This window comes from Manis pentadactyla, chromosome 16, assembly GCF_030020395.1.
Source record: "Manis pentadactyla isolate mManPen7 chromosome 16, mManPen7.hap1, whole genome shotgun sequence".
Lineage (NCBI taxonomy): Eukaryota > Metazoa > Chordata > Mammalia > Pholidota > Manidae > Manis > Manis pentadactyla.
The window spans coordinates 48,266,387-48,292,374 of record NC_080034.1 but is presented as its reverse complement, the minus strand read 5'-3'; the positions used below and the strand labels follow the sequence as shown (position 1 = coordinate 48,292,374).

Below are 25,988 nucleotides of genomic sequence, written 5' to 3'. Positions count from 1 at the left end.
TGCTTTCTTCTCGCTGTTGTTTGCTTGAAATATGTTTTTCCATCCCTTGACTTTTAGTCTGTACATGTCTTTGGGTTTGAGGTGAGTTTCTTGTAAGCAGCATATAGATGGGTCTTGCTTTTTTATCCATTCTATTACTCTGTGTCTTTTGATTGGTGCATTCAGCCCATTAACATTTAGGGTGACTATTGAAAGATATGAACTTATTGCCATTGCAGGCTTTAAATTCGTGGTTACCAAAGGTTCAAGTTTAGCCTCTTTAGTATCTTACTCCCTAAGTTAGCTCGCTTATTGAGCTGTTATATACACTGTCTGGATATTCTTTTCTTCTCTCCCTTCTTATTCCTCCTCCTCAATTCTTCATATGTTGGGTGTTTTGTGCTGTGCTCTTTCTAGGAGTGCTCCCATCTAGAGCAGTCCCTGTAAGATGTTCTGTAGAGGTGGTTTGTGGGAAGCAAATTCCCTCAGCTTTTGTTTGTCTGGGAATTGTTTAATCCCACCGTTATATTTGAATGATAGTCGTGCTGGATACAGTATCCTTGATTCACGGCCCTTCTGTTTCATTGTATTAAATATATCATGCCATTCTCTTCTGGCCTGTAGGGTTTCTTTTGAGAAATCTGATGTTAGCCTGATGGGTTTTCCTTTATAGGTGAACTTTTTCTCTCTAGCTGCCTTTAAAACTCTTTCCTTGTCCTTGATCTTTGCCATTTTAATTATTATGTGTCTTGTTGTTGTCCTCCTTGGATCCTTTCTGTTGGGGTTCTGTGTATTTCCATGGTCTGTTTGATTATTTCCTCCCCCAGTTTGGGGAAGTTTTCAGCAATTATTTCTTCTAAGATACTTTCCATCTCTTTGCCTCTCTCTTCTTCTTCTGGGACCCCTATAATACGGATATTGTTCCTTTTGGATTGGTCACACAGTTCTCTTAATATTGTTTCATTCCTGGAGATCCTTTTTTCTCTCTCTATGGCAGCTTCTATGCATTCCTGTTCTCTGGTTTCAATTCCATCAATGGCCTTTTGCATCCTATCCATTCTGCTTATAAACCCTTCCAGAGTTTGTTTCATTTCTGCGATCTCCTTTCTGGCATCTGTGATCTCCCTCCGGAGTTCATCCCATCTCTCTTGCGTATTTTTCTGCATCTCTGTCAGCATGTTTATGATTCTTATTTTGAATTCTTTTTCAGGAAGAGTGGTTAAGTCTGTCTCCTTCTCTGGTGTTGTCTCTGTGATCTTTGTCGGCCTGTAGCTTTGCCTTTTCGTGGTGATAGGAGTAGTTTGCAGAGCTGGGACGAGTGACAGCTGGAAGAACTTCTTTTCTTGTTGGTTTGTGGCCCTCCTCTCCTAGGAGAACAGCGACCTCTAGTGGATTGTACCGCGTTCGCCCCTTGTGGCGGTGATGACAGCGATATGTACACAGTCCTGGTTCACTTCAGTTGTTTATTGTTGCTCGGAAGGCCGGGAGAAGATGAGTGAGAAGAAGCAACAGCCGGAGGGAGCGAGTGAGACGAAGAATGAGAGGAGAGAAAGAGAGAGTGAGAGTGAGTGAGAGAGAATGCTTCTCTTTCCTGCTTACGCCTTATATAAAGGAAGCTGGCCTATGGTGATCAAGATCATGCGTGACCTTTAAGCTGATTGTTAGCATGCCTTCTGCATGAGCTGAGCACGAGCGCGGAAGCATGGGGCAAGCCTATAGGAGCAACTTCCTTATGCTAATGCCACCAAACCAGGCAGGGTTGCGCCCAGGAAGCGGGCGCCATCTTAGGGCATTGGTCAGCTAGAGTGGAAGGGCGGTGTTCAGCCATAGTGGGACTCAGCCTCGGCCATAGGCCAGCCCCTACATCTCCCCCTTTTTTGTTTTTTAACACAATGAGTCTCGGGGACCATGCCTGTCTTAGGTTGTCAGGGAGGCACAGCATCCTTACCTGTCATAGGGCAACAGACAGCTAAGGTCTGCGTCCTGTCTTAGGTTGGTATGCGTACCTCCTGATCTTTCCCGTCTTTGACTACTGGTCCAACATATTGTGCTACACCCTAGGGGAGATGCCGTCTTCTATAGCTGCCATGGCCTGCACCAGAGCCATCCACACTTTCCGATGTTGCCATTGCATGGAACAGAACACCCATGCCTGACCAGGCTTTGGTGGCATTTAGCACGGCTTCAGTAAACTGAGCTACAGATAGCGCCTCTACCTTTTAGGAACTAACATTCAATATTTCTTGCCATAGCTGAGTGGTGAGCACGTCAAACTCACTGGACCAATTGGTGGATAACATCTTGCCTAATTCCTGGACAGATTGGCAGCTTTAGAGAGGTTATGAAAAGGAATGCCAGATGGGAGATTAAGTGTACTATAGGTAGAGAAAAAGGCGGGAAAGGTATGTGTGCAGTTTCAATCACCGGGAGTGGAATAGGCCAAGCCTTCACCAGACCCCATAGTTCTCTGGGTTCTGCTATTGCCTGCTGAAGGATCAGTAGCAGGATGAGCATCAGTGGCGTCGGCATCTCGCACTTCCGGTTCTGGTCTTGCCACTCTCCGTGTCAGGCGTTCAGGCACCCAGATGGGATTGTTTCAGTCCTGTGGGAAAACACAAACAGAGCCTCGGTTCCAGATTAACACTGGATCCGGGCCTTTCCATGATCCTTCCAATACATCCTTCCACATAACTGCGGGCATGTCTTTAGGCCTGGAATAGCGATTATGCCACTCTGCTGCACTGTGGCCATCTTTGTCCAATGTCAAAAAATTTAAAATGAACAATATGATGTTAAGTTTGTCTCTGGGGGATCTGAAGTCTGCCCCTATTCCCCCTTTTTGTTTATAGAGAGCATTTTTAAGGGTCAGGTTGGCGCGCTCTACCACGCCTTGCCCTTGAGGGTTATAGGGAATGCCCATGGTGTGGGCGATATCCATTGTTTTTAAAAAGCTGAGGAGCGATTGGGATGTATATGCTGGCCCATTGTCAGTTTTTAAATGTTTGGGCTTTCCCCAGGCCGAAAATGCCTGGAGGCAGTGAGATATGACATCTCTAGATTTTTCTCCTGTATGGCAAGAGGCAAAAATGATGCCTGAGCAGGTGTCTACAGACACATGGACATATTTCATCTTACCGAATTCTGGAATATGGGTAACATCCATTTGCCACATGTGATTGGGGAGTAGCCCCTTTGGATTAACTCCTTCTGAGATGGAGGGTAGGAGTGTGACACACCATTTGCAACTGACTACTATGGCTCTTGCTTGGTCTCTAGTAATATATTTTAGGCGAAGAGTATGTGCATTGACCTGGAATTGTTTGTGAAATTGAGCAGCTTGTTCTACAGGGTCAAATAGAGATTCTCTAAGATGGACACAGCATTCACTACATACTGACTATCTGCTAAAAGGTTAAAAGGTTCCTGTGAGAAAAGTGTAAAGGCTTGTGCTACAGCCAACAGCTCTGTTTGTTGGGCTGAAGTGGTTGGAAAACTGAATGTCCAAGATTGGTCACCAGTGACCACAGTCCCAATGCCATTCTTTGACCCATCAGTGAACACCACCTTAGCTTTGGGTATGGGATTACATCTTGTGTTTTTAGGAAAGATGACAGGATTAGAGAGGCAAAACTGTAGCCAAGGATGTTTTGGGTAGTGGTTGTCAAAGGAAGCATTGGTGATGGTGTATGCAACAGCCCATGCATCACAGCATGCAGTAAGACATTCAATCTGCTCAGCAGTATAAGGCGTTATTATTATGTTTGGGGGAATCCCAAATGTTTTTATAGCTGTCCTGATTCCCTTGATGATCAAATCAGCTATACTCTGAGGATACCATCTTAATGTTTTTCCTGGAGAGTGGGCCAGATATACCCAGAGAATTGGCCCTTCCTGCCAAAGTACCCCTGTTGGGCTATTATTACTGGTTATCACTATAAGGAATAGCAATTTGCCATAGTCTATTCTATCTACCTGGGCAAGCTGCAAGTGGGATTGGACTAGGCTCAAGGCTTCCTTGGCTTGCTTACTGAGAGAGCGCGGAGATGATAAATCAGAATCGCCCTTCAGTGTCTCATATAATGGACTGAGCTCTTCATCTGTAAGCTTTAGGAATGGCCTTACCCAATTTATATCTCCAAGTAGTTTTTGAAAATCATTAAGGGTTTTTAATTGATCTGTTCTTATGGTTATTTTTAATGGCCTAGCAATAGTATCTTCCAATTTAATTCCTAAATACTGTTTGGTGCAAGTTGCCTGTATTTTCTCTGGTGCTAGTTCCAGGCCTCATATCTTAAAGTGTGCTTGCAAGAAGCAGAGGGCTTCTTCTACTTTACTATTCTTTTCATGACATAAGAGAATATCATCCATATAATGATAGATAATTACATCAGGGAACTTTTTTCTAACTTCTGCCAGGGCCTCATGCACATACAACTGGCACATAGTAGGGCTATTTGCCATGCCTTTCCACTCATACCGCTCATCTGGTTGACCATGATTGATGGCTGGTACAGTGAAGGCAAACCTTTTACAGTCCTCAGAATGAAGAGGGATGGAAAATAAACAATCTTTGATATCTATTACAATTGATTTCCAATCTTTTGGCAGGGCCATCGGCAATGGTAAACCTAATTGCACTGACCCCATGAGAATCATCTGATTATTTACAGCTCTTAAATCATGCAGCAATCTCCATTTCCCTGATTTCTTTCTTATGACAAATATGGGTGTATTCCATGGGGAAGTAGAACTTTGAAGATGCCCTGCGGCAATTTGCTCTTGCACTAATGTGTGGGCTGCTTCTTTTTTCTCTCTGGTAAGGGGCCACTGAGGAACCCACACGGGCTCCTCCGATCGCCATTGTATTTTTAATTGTTGTCTTCCCTCAATGGCCCCGAGGAAAAACCCAGTCCTGGGCCTCCAATCCGACTGGGTACCACTCCTGAGAGTGGGATAGGTGTCTCTCTGCCAGTCAGGTTTTTTCCTATGCCTCCGGCTCCTGTATAGCCCTGCTTCCTCATAATGGACTTTGCCTGATTACTATAGAATGTTTCTGTTGTTAGTTTAAGATTCATCTGGGTCAGTATGTCTCTTCCCCAGAGAGACACCGGTATGTTCAGCACATAAGGTTGAACCATTCCCTCATGTCCCTCCGGGTCCTTCCAGGGGAGTGTGGCAGCACTACATAATGGGGCTTGGGCTATGCCTAGCCCTCTTAAAGTCTGAGCAGCTCGGTTTAAAGGCCAATCTTTCGGCCACTCATCTTCCCTTATAATGCTGCGATCTGCTACTGTGTCTAATAGTCCTAAGAAGTTCCTATCTCTAATCTTTAGGACAAGCATAGGCCTGTCTCCCAGCTCTAATGTGAGACAGGTCAGAGGGGCCCCAGATGATCCAAATCCTGATTGACCTCTTTTCATGTTTTTATGCCCATATTGTCTATGCTTACTAGGAAGCATAAGAATTTGATCAATGCGGTCTCCAGAATTAATGGCTGTAACGCCTCTTGGGGAGGAGACCATAATCTTTACTACTCCCTCATTATCTGGGTCAATAACTCCTGGGTGTACTATTAATCCTGCTTTAGTTGTGGAACTCCGGCCCAATAGAAGTCCCACTGTCTCTTTAGGCAATGGTCCTTTAAAGTCTGACTCTACTAACTGGACTCCCATCTCGGAAGTCAGTACGAGTCTGGTGGTGGCACGGATGTCCACTCCTGCGCTCCCTGAGGTGGCTCTCCTTGGTTCTTCAACTCCAAGCTGGATCCTTGATCTGTCAGATGAAAATGTGTCCTGGGAATTTGTTGGATCACCCCATACATTTGAGGGCCCTGAGGTGGGGGGCCCGGCCTCCCGTTTTTTGCCTGCTGCGGGGGTAGTGGGCATCCCTCCACATCTACTACTGATCTGCACTCTCTTGCCCAATGGTTTCCTTTTCTACATCTGGGACATAATCTCGGTTGTGGTTGGATGTTGGTTACACTGGCTCCTCCTCCACCTAATTTCAGGCAATCTCGCTTTAAATGACCCATCTGCTTGCAATAGAAGCATGCCCCGGAAGGGGTAGCCCTGCTGCGCGCATTTTGCAGTCCCTGAGTTATGGCTGCAGCCATTACCTGTCCTTGCACTACAGTGTCATTGATGTCCCTGCAAACTTTGAGGTACACATTTAAATCTTTATTTTTCCAAGGCCTGATAGCCTCCTTACACCATTTATTTGCTTGCTCATAGGCCAACTGTTTTACTAGGGGCATTGCTGTGTCAATATCTCCAAATATACGGCCTGCAGTTTGCATCAACCTTGCCAAGAAGTCTGCATAGGGCTCATTTGGTCCTTGGAGTACTTTAGATAATTGACCCTGTAAATCACCAATGCCCTGGAGTGTTTTCCAGGCCTTGACAGCTGCTGTAGCAATTTGCATATACACAGCAGGCAGGTAATTTATCTGATTATGCTGTCCTAAGTAAGGTCCTGTGCCCATTAGCATCTCTAGGTTCCACTGATTGTTCCCTGCGGCAGCGTTGCGCTGGGCAGTGTCTTGAGAAAGCTCTGCCCACGCAGTTTTAAATAGCAGGTATTGACCTCCAGTAAGGCATGCTCTGGCTACATTAGCCCAATCATCTGGTGTTAGATTCTGAGTGGCTAATGACTCCACTATGGCCACAGTGAACGCTGTTTGCACTCCATAGGTGGTGGCAGCTTCCTTTAGGCTTTTAACAAGCTTAAAATCTAGGGCTTGATGGTATCTTTGCTGGGTGTTTGGATCTTCTATTACTGGGAAGGCTGCATTCCCCTCCATGGTTAGCCATTCCCTCCATCTATTCTTGCCCAATTGTTCTTGGCACCCCTGGCCACCACAATATGAGTAACTCTGGTAAAGGGGTGGCTCTGTTCTATAGGTTGGAGAGCAAAATGAATAATTTGGGGAGGTTGGCACAATCTCTTCTACCTTACTGCTCTTATTGGGGAGAGGGGCTGAGCTAGTCTCTCCTTCCTCTCTGCTTATTCTCAGTTGGCTCAGTGAGGGGTACAATGTGGGCCGATGTCCTCTCTGAGCAGCCCTAGCCTCTAACTCTTCTCCTGATAATTCTTGGTCCTCTTCCTCATCAGAGGACCCCCACTGTGTATATCCTCTTTCAGATGCTCTCGCAGAGGCTCTTTCCTCTTTCACTTCCTCAAGAATCTCCTCTCCCTCCCTTATGGCTTCTCTACAACTAGGTTTATTCTCCTTTAGGCAGCTCTTAACCAGCCCCCATATGGGGAGCATCCCAGCTGGGAGCGGCTCCCTGCGATCTGCATTGTGCAGATCCTCGCCTAACTTTTCCGACACGGGGGTAGTGATTCTTCCTGCATCTAGGAACCACGGAGCATGCTTCTCCACCGTGTGGAGGAAAGCCCTTGCGGTTTTTGTTTTTAATGAGGTTCTGTTGGCCCTCAGGAGTGCTCTCAAAGGCTCTTCTACTCTAATTCTAGACACTTCAGATCCCATGTTAGCGATTAAAGGATAAAAGGCTACTCCTAAGTTTATGGGTAAAGGGTACTCTTATCGCTAACCTGCATTCGTCGCTACCCGCGAACTTTCCTTGCTTCGTCGCTATCCCACGAACTTTCACTGGCGCCCTAACTTTTCATAACATTTTTGACAAAACAACAGTACAACAAAGAACACTATGATGGACAGACTAAACAGAAATCCCCACCACAGCCGCTTGCTATCTCCTTTCCTACTTCTACTTTTGCTTTGCTCGTTGGTCCACTCACCCTTCTCCTCTGAGGCGCCTTCCCGAGCAATCCTTCCGAATGGGGTCCACAGGTACTGCTTCAGGGTAAGAAGCTCTATGGCGTCCATGTCCGCCAGTTTCTCCTCTGGGTGGTTGGAGAAAAACTCCCGGGTTTTGGCACCAGATACCGCATTCGCCCCTTGTGGCGGTGACGACAGCGATACATACACAGACCTGGTTCACTTCAGTTGTTTATTGTTGCTTGGAAGGCCGGGAGAAAATGAGTGAGAAGAAGCAACAGCCGGAGGGAGCGAGTGAGACGAAGAATGAGAGGAGAGAAAGAGGGGGTGAGAGTGAGTGAGAGAGAGTGCTTCTCTTTCCTGCTTACGCCTTATATAAAGGAAGCTGGCCTATGGTGATCAAGATCATGCGTGACCTTTAAGCTGATTGTTAGCATGCCTTCTGCATGAGCTGAGCACGAGCGCGGAAGCATGGGGCAAGCCTATAGGAGCAACTTCCTTATGCTAATGCCACCAAACCAGGCAGGGTGGCGCCCAGGAAGCGGGCGCCATCTTAGGGCATTGGTCAGCTAGAGTGGAAGGGCGGTGTTCAGCCATAGTGGGACTCAGCCTCGGCCATAGGCCGGCCCCTACAGGCTTGTGCTGGGCAGCTGCACGCAGACAGGGTTTCTGCTTCCTGCCCAGCTGCTATGGAGTTTACCTCCGCTGTTGCTGTGGGCGTGGCCTTGCTCAGGCAGCTACTCCAAAGTGGTGGAGTCGCCTTTGAGCGGGAGCGGCTAGGAGGCTATTTATCTCTGTAAGGGGCCTCCCTGCTCCCTGCAGCCTAGGGGTTAGGGTGCTCAGAGATCCCCGGATTCCTTACCTCTGGATTAAGTGTCCCTCCCTGCCCCTTTAAGACTTTCAGAAAGCACCCGCCAAAACAAAACAACGACCACCAGAAAAAAAAAAAAATGAAAAAAATTTTTTAATTAAAAAAAAAACAAAAAAAAAACGGTGGCCGCTTGTTTTTCTTTATTCTCCGGTGCCAGCCTCAGGCCTCTGCTCACCAGTCTTGCTGCCCTGTTTCCCTAGTATTGGGGTCCCTATCCCTTTAAGACTTCCAAAAAGCGCTTGCCAAAACAAAACAGAAAAAAAAAAAATGGGCGCTCGCTTTTCTGGTGTCCTCCTGCGCCAGGCCACCGGTGCCCGCTCACTGTTCTTGCTTTCCTGTTTCCCTAGTATTGGGATCCCTATCCCTTTAAGAGTTCCAAAAAGCGCTCGCCAAAACAAAGCAGCAAAAAAAAAAAAAAATTGGTCGCGCGCTTTTCTTATGTCCTCCGGCGCCCGGCCTCCGGTGCCTGCTCACTGTTCTTGCTGCCCTGTTTTCCTAGTATCCAGGGCCCCCTGGGCACGTACTGTGTCTGGGCCCGGATGGCTGGGGCTGGGTGTTCGGCAGTCCTGGGCTCCATCTCCCTCCCACTCTGCCTATTCTTCTCCCGCCGGAAGTTGGGGGGATGGGCGCTCGGCTCCCGCCGGGCCGGGGCTTGTATCTTACCCCCTTCGCGAGGCGCTGTGTTCTCTCAGGTGCGGATGTGGTCTGGATATTGTCCTGTGTCCTCTGGTCTTTATTCTAGGAAGGGTTGTCTTTGTTATATTTTCATAGATATATGTGGTTTTGGGAGGAGATTGCTGCTGCTCTACTCACGCCACCATCTTCCGCCCCTCTCTCCAGCCCTGCTTTCTGAAAGTGAGCCAGTCACAGATGGACTCACTTCAAATAAACAGGCCTATGAGTGCCAACCAAATGAAAGCAGTTTCTCTCAAATAACTAGGCTTCCATAAATTATGTCAACCCACTTAGTATCTGACAGTCCTCACTTCCCTAAGCCTTCTCCCCACAAAAATGCCAGCCATTGGCTCTCTCCAAAGGACTGTACCTTACCAACATAGTTCTCTCCTTAAATGAAATTTGGCCTTGTATTTCAAATGTCTCTTTATCAAATCTGAATTTCATTTCTATTGGGATTATATTTATCATTAATTTTTCATTTCTGAAATTCTTACATATTCTACAAAATAATGTGGCCTTTACAACCACATTGTTTTGTCATAAATGGTGACTTTGGTAAGCGTTGGTTCCTTTATATAGGTGAAATGATGAGATTCAGCAAACAAAATCACAACGTTTGAAAAGATACTTTGATGGCAAGACTTCATACATTCACTGTCCACAAATATTTCTGAATGCTTACTTTGTGTTCAGAATTGTTCGTGGTTCTGGAGATCCAGAAGGAGAAAAAAAAAAATCTGTCCTCATGGACAGAAATCCTGGTGGAAGCTTACTGCTTAAAAAAAAAGAAAAAAAAAGGAAAGGAAATATGCAATTTGTCCAGTTGTGGTTATTTTTAACAACAAGAAATATCAATGCCAACAATGTTGAAAGTCAGTGCAAAGGATGAGCAGTTACATGAAACATGTAATGGCCACAAGGAGACCTGGTGGACTGGACTCTGGGAAAGAGATGAGGAATCCATGGCACTCAGATGGACAGGGGCCATCAGACACACACATCACCTTCTATACCACCTCTACTCTGGTACCCTCATTTTCTTTACTAAAATTTCGATCTGAAATCTTTTGCCACTTTTTCCACAAGCTAATTCTTTTTCTTTCTGTCCCCCTTTGGAGAGGGGAACCAAGAAAGTAGGTTTCACTGCTGAGGATTAAGAAATGATGTCAACATTTAACTCCAGTTTTACCCCGGAAAGTTTATTTCCAATGCGTAGGGTGATTGAAGTAAAAGGAATTTTTATTATAGTTAAAAAAAAACAAAAACCTCTCACGTCCCATAGGGGAAACTGAACGGAACCATCAATCTTGGCGTCATTATCACCACGCTCTAATCAACTGAGCTAACTGCTCGTGGCACTATTCTTTTTTTTCTTGAAAAAGTGAAAAGTTTCTTGACATTTTTGTGTTTAAAGGAAACCTTTCTTCCTTTTTCCAAAAGAGACTATCGTTCCGCTGGTTTTAACCACGACCAAGTTTGTTTCTCCAAGCTTCTCTTCTTGTTTTCCATTCCTCCTTTCTGCACTCCTGCGAGCAGACAAGGCGCAAATTGCTTCCGAAAGAAATGAACTTTCGCCTCTTCGGTGGAAAATATGACTTTCTGAAACTTGTCAGTTCGTCCTTGAGAAAACACCAAAAAGCGTTCACAGGAAGAGCTTCCTTCTTCTGACCCAGGGATAGGTCTGCAAGGAGAAGCTGGTCATTCCGAGCTTTACTTCCGAATGGGCAGATTATGAAACTGACCCTCCAGTTTGTGGAGTGAGTTTGGTCCCGGCTGGGTGCAGCTGGATTGGCTTACATTCGGCGGGTAATGAAGTCTTTGGCACGTCTGCCGTGTGGTGCCCAAGAACTGAGAAGATGTCCCTTCTCTGCTCCCTGGAAAACTCCCAGCTGTGTGAATGCCTTCTGCTTCACTTTGAGGTTTTATTATAACTAACTACTTGTGTTTATCTTCCTTCTCTATGAAGTCGAGGACTGTGCTGTCTTCATTCCTCTGGTACCCCAGGTGCCCCCACAGCATGGTAGGTTTTCAGTGTTTTAATTTGACAGATGGGGAAAAGATGTACAGATCATTTCTGCTAATGGTTAAGTGTAGCACGAAAACCCTCTGGGTGTCAGTCGGATGTCATCAGGAGTTTCAATTTTTTTCCCTTCTTTCCAGAAAGTTATTTTCAACTCAATTCATCTCCTTACTGGTGGAGCGTGTGGTTGGGGTGGGAGAATGGTGGAGAAAGATGGGCTCCGGTAACAGCTCAAAGATCTCCATCATCCAAAAAGGACTTTCTCGCCCAGTTCCCGCCGCTGGAGCTCCAGGAAGAATTCCAAGGACTTCCTTAGCCAGCTTCTACAGTAATCTTCCTCTCACCGCGCGCTTCATTCTCTAGGGGCTCACTCGCTGCGCCTCCCGTAGCCCAAGCATTCTCAAGTTCAACAAGCTTGGCGCGCACTTCTTTTTAGACGCGGAACAAGGACAGCGTGCAAACAGGGTTTAGTAGGTGCAGGTGTGGTGTGTGTTTGTGTGTGTGTGTGTGTGTGTGTGTGTGTGTGTGTGTGTGTGTGTGTGTGTGTGTGTGTGTGTTGGAGCAGACAAGTAAATCCTGGCCCTCGCAAAGATCCTGGATGGGTGGCTCTTCCTCCTGGAGAATTTCCCAGCCAACTCAGCGTCCCGCCTACCTCCAGTTGGGTGGCCACGCAGGCCAAGACCATTTCAAATGGAAATAGGGATCTTCACCATTTTTGGAATAACAGTGGCACCCTCGAGTGTTCTAGATTTTCTGGCCACTTACAAGTTCTTCCAATTTCTATCCTGAGGGTAAGAAGGATGTGTCACTCAGCTGGTCACCAGACCAATGCTTTGAGTTGCCCAGGCAGCTATGCAGACCTCCAAACATTCCAGGCAAGGACACATTGAAAGATTTGGTCTGAGTGGAGCCTCTTAACATTGGGCATGGAGAATGTTTCCAATATGAATAAGAATCAAACAAATGCTGAGAAAAGAACAGAGCTCAGTCATTCTATACTTGGCCAAGTTTGAGCCTTTAGCCTTCAAAATTTTGTTAGCTTCCCTAAGTTTTAAAACTATGCACCCCTGGTACATTTTTCGATAATTAATTAATTTTTATCATGAGTTTAAATAGTTGTTTTTCTTTGTATTGTAATTATTTACCATATAAAAATGAAACTGTTGCATCATTCTTGATATATCAAATATAAATTCTAAATAAGTTGATATAAGCATTATTCATGAAAAAAAATTGCATGAACAAGTACTTATTTACAGCCCTTAATCTTATGTCATTGTTTCCTCCTCAAACTTCACTTTCCCCACAGATATAATTTTTATGCTTAAAATTACTTTAAGCTTCCTATACTCTACTTTCTTGCAAAAAAAATACATGTGCACATTACAATTAATTTAGGAGAGGGCACAAGGCTCTGGGAGTAAACCAAGGTTATGTGGAAATAGTACCCTTAATTTGTGGGTGGATTTTGTGAATAGTTTATAACCCCTTTTGCAGTTCACCAATGGTGCTGTACAGAGCACTGAGAATTTAAAAGAATGAACCACTACCTGTCCTGCTCTAAGATGGATGGGTCATTTGGATTGTGAATGGGTTAAAAAGGGGGGAAAAATCTAGGGGACTGATTTAAGGCTTCCTAGAGCATCGTTAACTTAGCCCCTGCTTTTACAGCCAAGACTGAGAGATAACTTCTGACAAGAACAGTTCAGAGGAAACAAAACCAGAGAGAAGAGGCTGGTACTTGAAACAAACCTGCAACCTGTGGTTATGACCATGCTCTAGCCCAGCTGAACTACCCAGCCATTCTACAGGCTTGTATTTTCTTTGAAAATATTAACTCCATTAGCATCTTTCCTGTGGATGGCATTGAAGGCCAAAATTCTTTCCTGCCTCCCACTCCTGTCTTAATAAAATGATCAAGCTTCATTCAAACAAACAAACCTTTGGTTCTGAGCCATACTAATGAACTTGATAAAGGAACCATAGGTTTTTACAAACCTGTGGGTTCTAACTGGGGAATCCATGGAAATTTCTGCTTCTCCTACAGGGCACATGGTGAGTATGACCATTGAAACAAGAGTCACAGGCAATACCCACAATGGGAACATCCAGTTTCGTGCCTGAAGAACGAGCCCACCACAGGACCCTTCTTTCAGTGATTTTTCTTGACAGTTTCAGTTCTCTTATCTAGGCCTGCGCATGGCCAGGCTTGCAGTTGGAGCCTTCCTATGGGTTTGCATCAGGTTTCCAGAGAGAACTCAAATTGTATTTGTGTGAATCGTTGTCACCTGAGAAACCTCAGTACTGCTTGGTGACCATTTCAAAGGAGGTGGATTCATGTGAGCCCAGCATTTCTTTCTTAGCTCCTCCTTTACTGTACTTTTATAGTATATTCTTAAATTCTGTATTTTTTAATAGGAAATGAAGTCACAATATATTTTTTAAAAGCATGCAGTGAGCATCCCTTGTCACTGAATTCCGCTATGCCCAGTCTCCTACCCTCCCAATAGATTTCATTGTTTTTAGTTTCTTGTGCATACGTGAATTGATGGCTTTGATAGATGTTACCCAAGTGCCCACAATTGAGGCTGCACCTAGTTGCCGGAGTCCAGCTCCAGCGGGGGGGTGTGAAGCCCAAAAGGATGAGACGGAGTCGGCGCGTGGAGAGACAGGACACGGAATCAGATGGAGCTGGTCTCTCGACAAAGTGTCGATGACAGCTTTATTTATACCATTTTGCACAAGGATATGATTATTTTTTATTGTTCTGATGATTCATTAGTATAGGCAGTTGGTTAATAAGTATAGTCAAGCTTTTTTCTTTCTTTTCCTTTCTAATATATTCATGGTTGGTCAAGTGTTAGACAGGTGATTGTTTTTCTGTTCTTTGACTGAAACTTTTCTTATTAACATGTACTCTATTGTGTTTTATGTTTCTATGCAATGCAGTTTCTAAGTAGTGCATGTGACTGTAGGAGCATGCAGTATGTAGCAGCGACTATGGAGTCTATCAGCTCAGGGTGAAATACAGGTCACCTAGTGCCACAGTTAGCTAGGATTCTTTCCCACAAAAATATTCTTAGAGGCTTTAATAAATTTATAATCAATTTAAAATCATAAACTTATATCTTCATCTTATACTCCTTTATAGGGCACAGTAGGCAGCAAACTAAATTTCCCCTTTTTATCTACATTTTTCTTTCTTCTATGTGGATACCAAAATCTCCTTGACATATGCTACACAGGTCTCCAAGACTCCACTACTGCAGGGACTAAACAAGTTCTTACATGGTGAACAATGCAAGAGCATTCATATCATAGAAACTGTTTCTGTTTTAACTATAAACCTTAAACTATAAACAATCACGTCAAATATAATGTATGATTATTCATTTGATTTTTATACTTTATATGTGAATCTAATAAAATGTTAATGTAGTAGGTAAATGCAAGATATAGATAGAAAGCATGATTTAGAACTGTAAGAAGGCAGGTCTGTAGATGATCAAGTTTTGTGCCTACAGACCAGGTCTTAATCCAAGCTGAGCAAGGGCAACAAAACATCCACAGGTGTAGAAGATTTCTCTCAAAACTGGGGGGGTGAGGTTCTAAGCCTCACCTCTGTTGGCCCCCTTTTTCTCACCTGATGGCCCCCCTGCGACTGTGTCTGTCTTAGGTTGTTCCTCCCTTGAGGAATCTTACCCATCTCTGGCTAACCAGCCATCTTACGGGCCATACAGGGAGATGTAAAGCTGGTAAGTGAGAGAGAAGTAATATTCTTTGAAAAGGTTACTTTTTCACTTCTTTGCAGATTTATGCTCCATGGCTTCTATACCCAGCACTTGTTTTGAGGTATCTTTACTTCCTGGAAAATTATGGTACTTGGTAATTTCACGTACGAGGCACAAATTCTAGTAAAGGACTGTAATTAGGAAAGAAGAAAAACAAACTATAGAAGTAGTAGAGGGAAGAAAACATGAGATGATTAATTAAGTGTCAACAGGGTTATTCCATTCAACATTCTCTCATAACTTGATTTCTAGAAAACTTTCCATCACTAGTTTCACTAGCATTGTAAACAAGGGGGGCATTCTCAGTGGAAATGGGGTGGTCAATGTTTGACTAACAGCAGGTTTTGGTACTTTATGCTAAGATCACCATTTGGCCCTGCGTGTTCTATTCTTCAGGAGCACTGTCCTGAAAAGCTTTTGGGAAGTTTATGTTCTCATCCTTTCCATGCTGCTTAGCAAAGGTTAGCTTAGTCTTTGGCAACAATGCAAGTAAAAACAAAGCCAATAGTATAATGGAGAATAACAAAATCAAGGTGGGTAATAGAGGGAGCCAGCTGCGAAGGCTTTGCAGGGGTCTTCCTCCAGCCTGAGCTTCGCTACACAGCTTGAGTAGCATGGCTCCTGGCACCTAGTGTTTTTATTTCTTTGCTTGCTCATTTTAACCATCCTGAACAAAAATGAATTGAGTCTTGTTTCTGGATTCCCTGCTACAGGTCTGAAGCAAAACCAGGGAGAAGATGAAGATGTAGTGGGATTCATATTGGAGGCATGCTTGTTTCTGGAGTGTCACCTTCTCTCAGATAAGTGAGATTTTGATGTTGAACATCTTTTCATTGGCCAGTGGTATATCTTCTTAGGAGAAATGCCTCTTCAAATCCTTTGCCCATTTTAAATGGGCTATTTGTCTTCTTATTTTTGAGCTGGAGTGCAGATCCCTATCTTTCCAGTCTAGCAATTAAAACAACTGAGCAAATTGATATTTACTGAAAAAGAAATTAATAAATGTACCAATAGACTAATTTTCAAAAGGCTTCCTGTAATGACATACCAATTTTAAATAAAATCCAAAGCCTTTTTTTGGCCTGCCAGTAGGCTTGACTCTGCTGCTCATCACATTTCTCATCTAATTCGAGTTCCTTCAGTCTCCTGCAGCTTCACTGACTTGGTTGATTTTCCTTGAAGGTGCCAGGCAGGTATGCAACTCATAGTCTTTGCATTTGCTGTTGCTTGGGCCAGGAACCCTCTAACCCCAGATCACTTCATGCTCCTTCCAGCTCCTCATTCTTACCTCAATTCTAATGCTGCGTTCTTAGGAAATCCTTTTCTGACCTCAAAATTAATTGATGAATTGATTAATTCACCATATATCACCTTCTACTCATTATATATCTATCAAGCACCTACCAACTGCTTTGAAGTGGTTTGGGTGTTATGGATGAAGCAGTGAACAAAAGATGAAATTCCTGCCACAATGAACTTGTTTCCTGGGGAAAAGTTTGGGATAGAAATGCAAAAACATTATCATAATCAGGGACTGACAATACAAGGGTCAGGGGACTGAGAGTATCAGAGGTTGTGCTTTTTTATAAGAGTGATCAGGTAAAACCTATCTGGTAAGGTGAAATATGACTAGGGAACTATAAGAAATAAGAAAAGATTTGTTTATTTGGAGAAAAAGCATCCCAGTGAGAGCAAAGATTCTGAGGAAGAAGTGGAGTTGAAAGGCTTATGAAATATAAGGTAATCCAATGTTGCTGGAGCAGTGAACCAAGGAGTGAAGGGTAGGAGATGAAATCAAGCAGGTAACAGGGGGCCAGATCACATGGAACTTCAAAGACTATTGAGTAAGATGGGGAACCAGGGAAATGTTTTGAACCAAGGAGTGGAATGATTGAGTTTATATTCACTAGGATGTATTTGCCGAGTGGAGAATAAATCAGAAGCAGAGAGACCAGCTAAGAGGCTTCTGTGATATTCCAAGTCAGAGATGATGGTAGCTCAGAGTAAGGTGATAGCACTGGAGGTGGTGAAAAATTGTCAGATTCTGGATATATTTTTAATTAGAACCAGAAATATTACTTGATGGGTTATTCATTCACTCAACAAATATTTATTGATTGTCCATGATGTTGTAGGAACTAGACATTTAGCAATAAACAAAAGAGGTGAAAATTCCTGGACCTTCCTTTCTAGCCTTGGAAACAGATAAACTATATAGATAAATAAAATATGTATAGTATTTCCAATAGTGATAAGTATTATGAAGAAGAATAAAGCAGGAAAAGGAATAGAGGAGGACTGCAGCTTTGGCAATTTTTAAAAAGATGACCATGAAAGACCTCTGAACAGATGGCATTTGAATAGAGATCTATTCAGGTAAAGGAGCAAGCCATGTGCATTTGTGGAGAAGCAGCAATCCAGAGCAGAGACAGCAAGGATAAGCATTCTGAGGCAGGAACAAGTCTGGATGTTCAAAGAACCACAAAAAATAAGGAGAGTGGTAAGATTGGGGGTCACAGGAGTTGCGGGGCTGTGATGAGCAGAAAGTGGGGAGACTAGAGAGTAGACAGGGTGAGACTCAGGCACAGAGAGACAAACTGAAGTAGAGAAGATCGGAAGAGAGACAGGGGACTAAGGAACAAAGACAGGGAGAGACAGAGTGTTGGGGCAACTGAGGCCAACTGAAGATAATGCTGAGGGGCAGAGATACAATACAGAGTAAGTGGGTAAGAGGCAGTCCTGAGGTGGCGACTGAAGACAGAAAATGGACTAGGGCACACGAAGGGGGAATCTGGGGTAAAGAGGGGGAAGACTAAGGGGTAGAGGGGAGACTGAGGCATACAGAGGTACAGAAGGAAGAGAGAAATTGGATATTCAGGTGCCACATCAGCAGACCTCTGTAGACAGATTCTGGCGTCCCTGCCCTGCTTCAGTGGTTCCTACAGACGCTTGACCTGTCCCAGGAGAGGCATCTGAACAGAAACCTGAGCTCTTGATGAAAGACTATCAATTTAAAGCCCAGCCCTAGAGATATGATAAAGTCCTTAGTGAGTGGGGAGGACAAGCACCCAGAGCTCTTGTGCAGGACTAGACAGCATGGCCATCTGGCCTGCCCAGTGGCTGGGCCTTGTGCTCCTGGTTTCCGTTTGGGGGTCTTCAGCTCCAGGTAGGAGGAGGCTGAGGGTCAGGCAGGGGTTCCCATGTGGTCTGGCCTGACTCCTTCCCTTTTGTGTCCCACAGCCTCCCTTCTTAGGCGCCTGGGTGAGCATATTCAAAGGTTTCAGGAGAGCTCTAGCCTGGGCCTGGGCCTGAGCCCAGGTACAGTGGCCATCCCAAAACAAGGGTGGCTGGAGCAGCCACTGGATCCCTTCAACGCGTCTGACAGACGATCTTTCCTGCAGGTGAGGCCAGAAGAGGGGGAGCTCACCGCCTACGCAGCCCCTTCCTCACTTTCCCACTGTCTTTGCTGTCTCCCCTGTCTCAACACTTCACCTCCCATCTCTGTGCACCTGTCTCATCTTCTGCCTGCTGCCAGTATCCCTGATGGTGCTTTAGTCTAGCGCCTGTTTCTTAGACTTGTCCTCTATCCCCTTATCTTCCTGCCTTCTTTTTAGCCTCCCACTTTCTTTGTCCCTCAGTCTTTCCTTCTCTCTGGCATTCACTCTCACTCTTTCACTGCCCCTCAGTCTCCTTCTCTCTGTCCTTTGCATTGAACACTAAAACCACCACCAAGTTTCAATATGTAGCAGGTATTTGGACCAGCTTTGGAATAAGACCTGGCTCACAACAGGCACTTGAAGATATCTATTGAATAAATGGACAAATTCACCATTTTTCATAACTGCTCTATAGTTTCCAAAGGCCAGCCTACCTGAGCCCTATTCCTAAATCCACCTGCATTTATTACTCATTCTATAATTATTATTTCAATGTATAGCAAGTGTCTGCAATGTGCTAGCCACTATCCTTGACCCTAAGGATATAAGAGTGAAAACATAACAAAACTATCTGCTCTCTATTGTACACCTTATATTCTAGATGACAAAACAAACAGAAGAGAAATGAACATGTAAATAAGCAAGCTTATTTCACATACTACTAAGTATATAAAGAAAGATCCATAAAGGAAAGAGGCTGGAACCAAAAGGAAAAATACTATGTCAGAATTTTCACAATCCCATTTCTTCTTTCCCAACTCTTAGAGGTACTGGGCAAATGACCAACACTGGACCAGCCAGGATGGACCTGTATTCCTGCATCTAGGTGGTGAGGGCAGCCTTGGACCTGGCTCAGTGATGAGAGGTAAGAAACAAGGGTGGAAAAAGACATAGCTGAGAAACTGGTGGGGGCCAGGAAGAGGAGATGCATGTTGTAGTTATAAGCCTTGATGGAAGCCAGGGCTTAAAACCAGCTCACCCCTTACCCTCACCCTGCATACTCTTCACAGGGCATCCTGCAGCCCTGGCCCCAGCATGGGGGGCTCTTGTGATAGGCTTGGAACACAGATTTTATGGTCTGAGTGTACCTGCCAGGGGCCTGGACATGGCTCAGCTCCGCTTCTTGTCCAGCCGCCATGCGTAAGTTGGGGGAAGGAAAGTGTTTGGAGTCACACAACTGAGAATGTCTGTGTCTCGGCATCTTTGGATCAGTGTGTCTTACTCCACTGTCCAAAGGTGACCTCTGGGTTCCAGGTTTCCTTCCATCTTTCAGTGTCTTATTCTTTCTCCATCTCTGGGTCTCTGTCCTCCCTATGTCGTTCTTTCTCTTACAGTGTACTCTCATCTCTTTCTGTCCCTCTATGGCCTGCTGGTCCAGACTAAGGCATCTGTTACCTAGATTACAAAGGTCTCTTTGCCTCCATGTTTATCTTTCAATCTTTTCACAAGCTAAATCAGTTTCTAACTGCAGTAGGATGGCACTAACTGAAAACCATTTCAGAAGGTTGGGAAAGAAAGAATAAACGATAGAAGAGAATGTGAGACATATCCTCTCTCTTTTTCCAATTGTGTCTCCTCTTTCAGTGCCTTCTAACCCATTCAGCCTAGGGCCCCTCCTCTTCCTGAGTAGCTCTCCTTTTCTGCTCCCAACCTCTCCCTTATATTTGCCAGGTTTCCATCTAACCTGGAAACTGGAAACCTTGGAGATTTCCCTCTACCATCTAGTCCAGAAGGGAAGCAGCTTGGAGGTCTCCTCTGGCCTACCTGTACATGTGGAAATGTACCAGGGAAGGGAGCCCTCAGAAATGATCATGAGAAAAGAGCCTTGGTTCTCGCCAGACTATCCACACTCGAGTCTCTGGATCACCGCCTATGTAGAGGGAGAATCTTCAGGGATTCTCAGCGTTGAGGACTGACTGAGCCTCCCCTCTGACCCCAGGCTGGCTGACGTGGTCTCTGCCCGCCTCGCACTCGCTCGCCTCTTCAACGTCTCCTTCTCCAGCTCCTGGATCTGCTTTGGAGGCTCCTACGCCGGGTCCCTGGCCGCCTGGGCCAGGCTAAAGGTCCCGGGCACTCCTCTGGGCCAGCTGGGAAGAGGAAACTTGGACTCCGGGGCTCCCACCTCAGATAATAGGAATACCTTACCAGTACATTCCCTTCCCCCACATCCTCCTTTCCCCCAGAAGAACTTTCCAAAGAGTCGAGTGTACAGAGGGTGGGAACTTGCTTAAAACCACCCTGGTGAGTGACATAGGGGCAGGGAGTATGGGGACCCAGTTCCTCAAACCCCACGTTTCTCCTTTAGTACCCCCACCTCATTTTCGCTTCCGTCGCCTCTTCCGCCCCGGTGCAGGCGGTGCTGGATTTCTCCGAGTACAATCAGGTAAGAATGGCGGGTGCGGGAGGAGAAGGGTCCCCGCCATGGGAGTCCCTGATACCTTCTCCTACGGCCCGACTATAGGTGGTGTCCAGAAGTCTAATGAGCGTGGCGATTGGCGGATCCGCGGAGGTAGGAAATGGAGCCTACTCCGAGGATGATAGGGAGAGAGAGTAGGCCTTGGAAGTTGGGAGTCAAAGAAAAAGAGTGAAGCCTACAAGGTAGCGGGGTCTGATGAAGTTCTGAGCTACAGGTAGCGGGAGGATTTGGGATGAAGGTGGGAACTGAGTATGCGGTGGCTCTCCCAGAAAGGGAAGCGTCCCAACAGGGGCGAGGCTGAGGAGGGGCGTGGCCTGGGGACCGACAACCCTCTCAGTGAGCTGAGACTCACTGTGGGGTGAGGCCTGGGAGAGGCTACCCACAAGAGGAACCGGAAGTGGGTGAAGCCAGTTTCGACCGCTCGAGGAGGAGTTTGATCCCGTAGGCGGGGAGCTCCAGGAAGACCCCTGGAGAAGGTAAAGCCGAGGCCCAGGCCTGCCTCTTGTTCCCCGCAGTGCCGGGAGGCGGCATCTGCAGCTTTCGCGGAGGTGGAGCGGCGGCTACGCGCCGGCAGGGCGACTCAGGCAGCGCTGCGGGCGGACTTGGTCGCCTGCGGGTCCCTGAACCGCGCTGAGGACCAGGCAGAAATGTTGGGGGCGCTGCAGGCGCTGGTGGGAGGTGCAGTGCAGTACGACGGACAGACTGGCGCGCCGCTAAGTGTGCGACAGCTCTGCGGACTCCTCCTCGGGGGCGGGAGCAACTGCAGTCGCTCCACTCCCTACCGCGGGCTGAGACGTGCCGTGCAGGTGAGCACCTCTGAGCATCTTCTGGAAGAGTCCGCCTGCAAGGGTTCCAGTTCCACCTCTGCTCTGTGATCTTGGGCAAGCGTGAACCCTTTCTGAGCCTTAATTTCCCAATCTGTAAAATGGGGATGACACCTCACAGGCAAGGTGTGAGTGTCAAGAAATGAAGTGGGGCATGTAGAGCACTCAGCAGGAGCCTGGCACACAGTATGCAAATGTTAGCGACTATGACAATTAGCTGTTTTACCTGTCTTGTTCTATCTTCCCAGGGCCTGCAACAGTGTCTCACATAGCAGGTGCTCAATTAGTATTTATAAAATGAGTGAAGAAATGTAGCCCTGGGAACAGAGTTCTCCGAGATACCGGTATCCTTAGAAACACACTAACCACTGTCTGGACCAAACGCTGTGTGAAGCGCTTTACATATCTTACTTAATTGACTTCTCACTATAGTTTTAGGAGATTGGTTTTATTATCCCAATTTATAGGTGAGGAAAATGAGGTCCAAGGGGTTATCACCTGTCCAAGGTCTCACAGTCATCTGGTACCTTAATCTCTACACTCCCTGTGACCTCCAACAGTTCGAGAACTCTGGAATTCACTCTTCTGACTTCTGACAGTTCACTTGTAGGGCCCTCTGCTTCTAGACCTGGCTTGTTGGGGGGAGGAAAGGAATTTATGTGTGTGTGTGTGTATAGGTACGTATGTATGTGTATGTATATATGCATATTGTCCCCTAGGTTGTCATCCACAGTCTGGGCCAGAAGTGTTTAAGCTTTTCCCGAGCAGAGACAGTGTCACAGCTGAGGGTCACAGAACCCCAAGAGTCCGGCGTGGGTGATCGGCAGTGGTTGTACCAAACTTGTACTGAGTTTGGCTTCTGTGAGTGACTGGCCCAACATCACCCTTAGAACATACCTTATGTGCTATGCCCATACAACCCATGTCATAGGTAATCCGGATTCATTTTCATTTTCACAGGACAACTGACTTGACTGCTGGAATTTTTTAACCTGCAGGTGTGGGGATTGAGAGTAGACAGCTGTACTAGAGTGTGCATGTGTACTTGGTCCTCACATACCTTCTCACATACACACTTAGTCCCCAACATGAGCAATCACCCCTTCAATCTGCTCTTCATCTGTGTCCTTGTCCCAGGAATGGTGGTGACACCCTCCCTAATCACCAGCCTCGAACCCCTAGCAGTGTTTTACATGTCTCCTCCCCATTATCTCCATAGCCTATCAATCACTGAGTCCTGCCTACTCTTCATTTTGGACTTCTCCAGTTCACCCCAACCCCCTTTCTATCCCACCTCTGCTGTCTTGGTAGATGCCCCCATCCTCCCAGCCCCCTCTTTGGTGTCTAGACCTTCTTTTCAGCCTTACAACCCAGCTTCCTTAAGGATCCAGAGAGAGCTTTTGCAATATGACTTGTTCTTCTCCTGTTCAAAACTTCCATGGCTCCTCAGTGACTGTAGGGTAGGGTTGCCAAATAAAGCAGGATGTCCAGTTAAATTTGAATTTCAGATAAACAACATTTTTTTTCATGTAACTGTGTCCCAAATATAGCATGAGACATACTTAGACTAAAAATATGTTTGTTTATCTGGCTGTCACTGTCAGGGGGCAGGGGCTGGGGGGAGTCTCTCTGACAGGACTGTGAACTCATTGAAGGGAGGGTCTGGAGGTATCTTGGTCACCACTGGGGGAGAGCTCTGTAAATGATTATTAAAGGAGAATTGGGGGTTGGCTGTATGCCCCACACTTATAAATATTTCCTTCCATAGATGTCACCTGTGAGGGCCCTAGATGTCCTTTCTCCCAGCTCCCAGCACTGCCTTCCCACCTAGAGCTATGTGAGCAGGTGTTTGGACTCTCAGCCTCATCCATAGCCCAGGCTGTGGCACAGACAAACTCCTACTATGGTGGCCAGACCCTAGGGGCCACCCAAGTGCTGTTTGTTAATGGTGAGCATGTCATTAGAACCAGACTCCTAAGTTTCCACCTAGCCCCAGCTCAACACACCATTCTCTCCTTAATTTCCAGGGGACATAGACCCCTGGCATGTACTAAGTGTAACACAGGTCTTGGGACCCTCGAAGTCAGCTCTTCTCATTCCTGGTGCCTCCCACTGCTTGGACATGGCACCTGAGCGTCCAGCAGACTCCCCCAGCCTCCGCCAAGGGCGGCAGGTAAGAGAAAATAAGCTCTGGGTGGTTTGCATTGTCATTTGCATACTAATTTGCATACTCATAACCTTATCAGTGCTAGGGTCTGACTTTCAAAATTCTCATCTCTCTACAGAACATCTTTCAGCAGCTGCAGACCTGGCTTAGGCTGGCGAAGGACAGCCAGGTTAGGGGTGGGATCTGAGCCCCATATCCTCAGTACACCCTGCACAGCCACCTCAGTCCTGGACATATTCGTTCATTAGACAGGAGAAAGCAGCTTACTTTGAAATTCCCAGGGACTGGGATTCAGCATCTGTTCTGCATATAACTGACTTGTTTCTGCAAACATCTCAACTACTGACTAGAAGTGTTTTGTTACAGATAAAGTTATGTAAATATAAATGGATGCTTATTCTCATTGTGAATACTGGTATTTTAAATGTCAAATTTCAAAGAAATGTGGCTCTTCATGCTCAGCTAATCAGATTCTGGCTCAGATTCTGCTCAGCTCCTGAGCTGGGCATCTTGCTGCATGTCTCTGGAACTGAGACCCTGACCTGTCTCTTTGCTTCTCAGTTTCTCTCAATGTTCCCCTCTCCCTCAGTCTCTTCCTCTCTGTCTTGCCTCTGTCTCTATATTTCTCAATCTTCTGCTGTTTCTGTGAATATCTTCATTTCTCTGTATGAGTCTTAGTCTTTCTCTGTTTATTTTTCTGGTCCCATCTATGTCTGTCACTGTCTCTCAATCAGTGTCTGCCTACTCTCCTCTTTTGCTCTGCCCTTAGCCATCTCCACTCTCTTGGCTTCTGTCTCTAAATCTTGGACTCTGTGTCAAGTTAGTCACTTTCTCTCTCATTCTCTCTGCCTCTATTTCACTCTCTTCAGACTTTCCCTTTCTTTCTTTGTTGCCTTTGCAATCTCTCTATCTCCCTGAAACTCTTATCTGTTCAGTCTGATGCTCTTCCTCTCTATTTCTTTCTGTCATTTAATCTTTTTTTTATTTTGGTATCATTAATCTACAATTATTTGAAGAACATTATGTTTACTAGGCTCCCCCCTTCACCAAGTCCCCCCCACATACCCCTTCACAGTCACTGTCCATCAGCATAGTAAGATGCTGTAAAATCACTACTTGTCTTCTCTGTGTTGCACAGCCCTCTCCGTGTCCCCCCCACACTATACATGCTAATTGTAATGCCCCCTTTGTTTTTCCCCGCTCTTATCCCTCCTTTCCCACCCATCCTCCCCAGTCCCTTTCCCTTTGGTAACTGTTAGTCCATTCTTGGGTTCTGTGATTCTGCTGCTGTTTTGTTCCTTCAGTTTTCCTTTGTTCATATACTCCACATATGAGTGAAATCATTTGGTACTTCTCTTTCTCCACCTGGCTTATTTCACTGAGCATAATACCCTCTAGCTCCATTCCTTTGTTTATATACTCCACATATGAGTGAAATCATTTGGTACTTCTCTTTCTCCACCTGGCTTATTTCACTGAGCATAATACCCTCTAGCTCCATCCATGTTGTTGAGAATGGTAGGATCTGTTTTTTTCTTATGGCTGAATAATATTCCATTGTGTATATGTACCACATCTTCTTTATCCATTCATGTACTGATGGACATTTAGGTTTCTTCCATATCTTGGCTATTGTAAATAGTGCAGCGATAAACATAGGGGTGCATCCGTCTTTTTCAAACTTGAGTGCTGCATTCTTAGGGTAAATTCCTAGAAGTGGAATTCCTGGGTCAAATGGTATTTCTAGTTTGAGCATTTTGAGGAACCTCCATACGGCTTTCCACAATGGTTGAACTAATTTACATTCCCACCAGCCGTGTAGGAGGGTTCCCCTTTCTCCACAACCTCACCAACATTTGTTGTTGTTTGTCTTTTCGATGAAGGCAATCTTTACTGGTGTGAGGTGATATCTCATTGTGGTTTTAATTTGCATTTCTCTGATGGCAAGTGATGTGGAGCATCTTTTCATGTGTCTGTTGGCCATCTGAATTTCTTCTTTAGAGAACTGTCTATTCAGCTCCTCTGCCCATTTCTTAATTGTGTTATTTGCTTTTTGTTTGTTGA

General features: G+C 45.5%; 2 protein-coding genes across 5 annotated transcripts in view; both read left to right on the top strand.

Annotated features, from left to right (window-relative positions):
• LOC118910400 (histone H2A type 1-H) overlaps positions 1-25,988 on the top strand; it is a 274,537-nt gene that overhangs the window by 65,911 nt on the left and 182,638 nt on the right. The window contains exon 3 of one of the 4 annotated variants that reach the window (XR_008994460.1): positions 15,794-15,916. The exons of 1 other annotated variant lie outside the window; for it this stretch is intronic. The gene's annotated coding sequence lies outside the window, so the exon portion shown is untranslated. Of the gene's footprint in view, positions 1-11,429; positions 11,567-15,793; positions 16,015-25,988 lie in introns of those variants that run through there. 2 more of the 4 variants (XM_057494279.1, XM_057494280.1) reach the window with 2 other exon arrangements.
• Positions 18,177-24,334, top strand: PRSS16 (serine protease 16). Its single transcript, XM_036882020.2, has 12 exons — positions 18,177-18,246; positions 18,321-18,481; positions 19,283-19,382; positions 19,528-19,657; positions 20,457-20,580; positions 20,823-20,900; positions 20,979-21,026; positions 21,449-21,739; positions 22,477-22,618; positions 23,526-23,705; positions 23,785-23,930; positions 24,043-24,334. The coding sequence occupies exons 1-12, from the start codon at positions 18,177-18,179 to the stop codon at positions 24,109-24,111; spliced, it is 1,539 nt and encodes a 512-aa protein (XP_036737915.2). The 3' UTR covers positions 24,112-24,334.

Excerpts from the sequence above, each read along its gene's own strand:
- PRSS16 (XM_036882020.2), top strand. The coding sequence starts at position 18,177 with ATGGCCATCTGGCCTGCCCAGTGGCTGGGCCTTGTGCTCCTGGTTTCC. Across the intron at positions 22,619-23,525 it reads TTGTACTGAGTTTGGCTTCT|ATGTCACCTGTGAGGGCCCT; the intron begins GTGAGTGACTGG and ends TTCCTTCCATAG. Across the intron at positions 23,931-24,042 it reads GCCTCCGCCAAGGGCGGCAG|AACATCTTTCAGCAGCTGCA; the intron begins GTAAGAGAAAAT and ends ATCTCTCTACAG.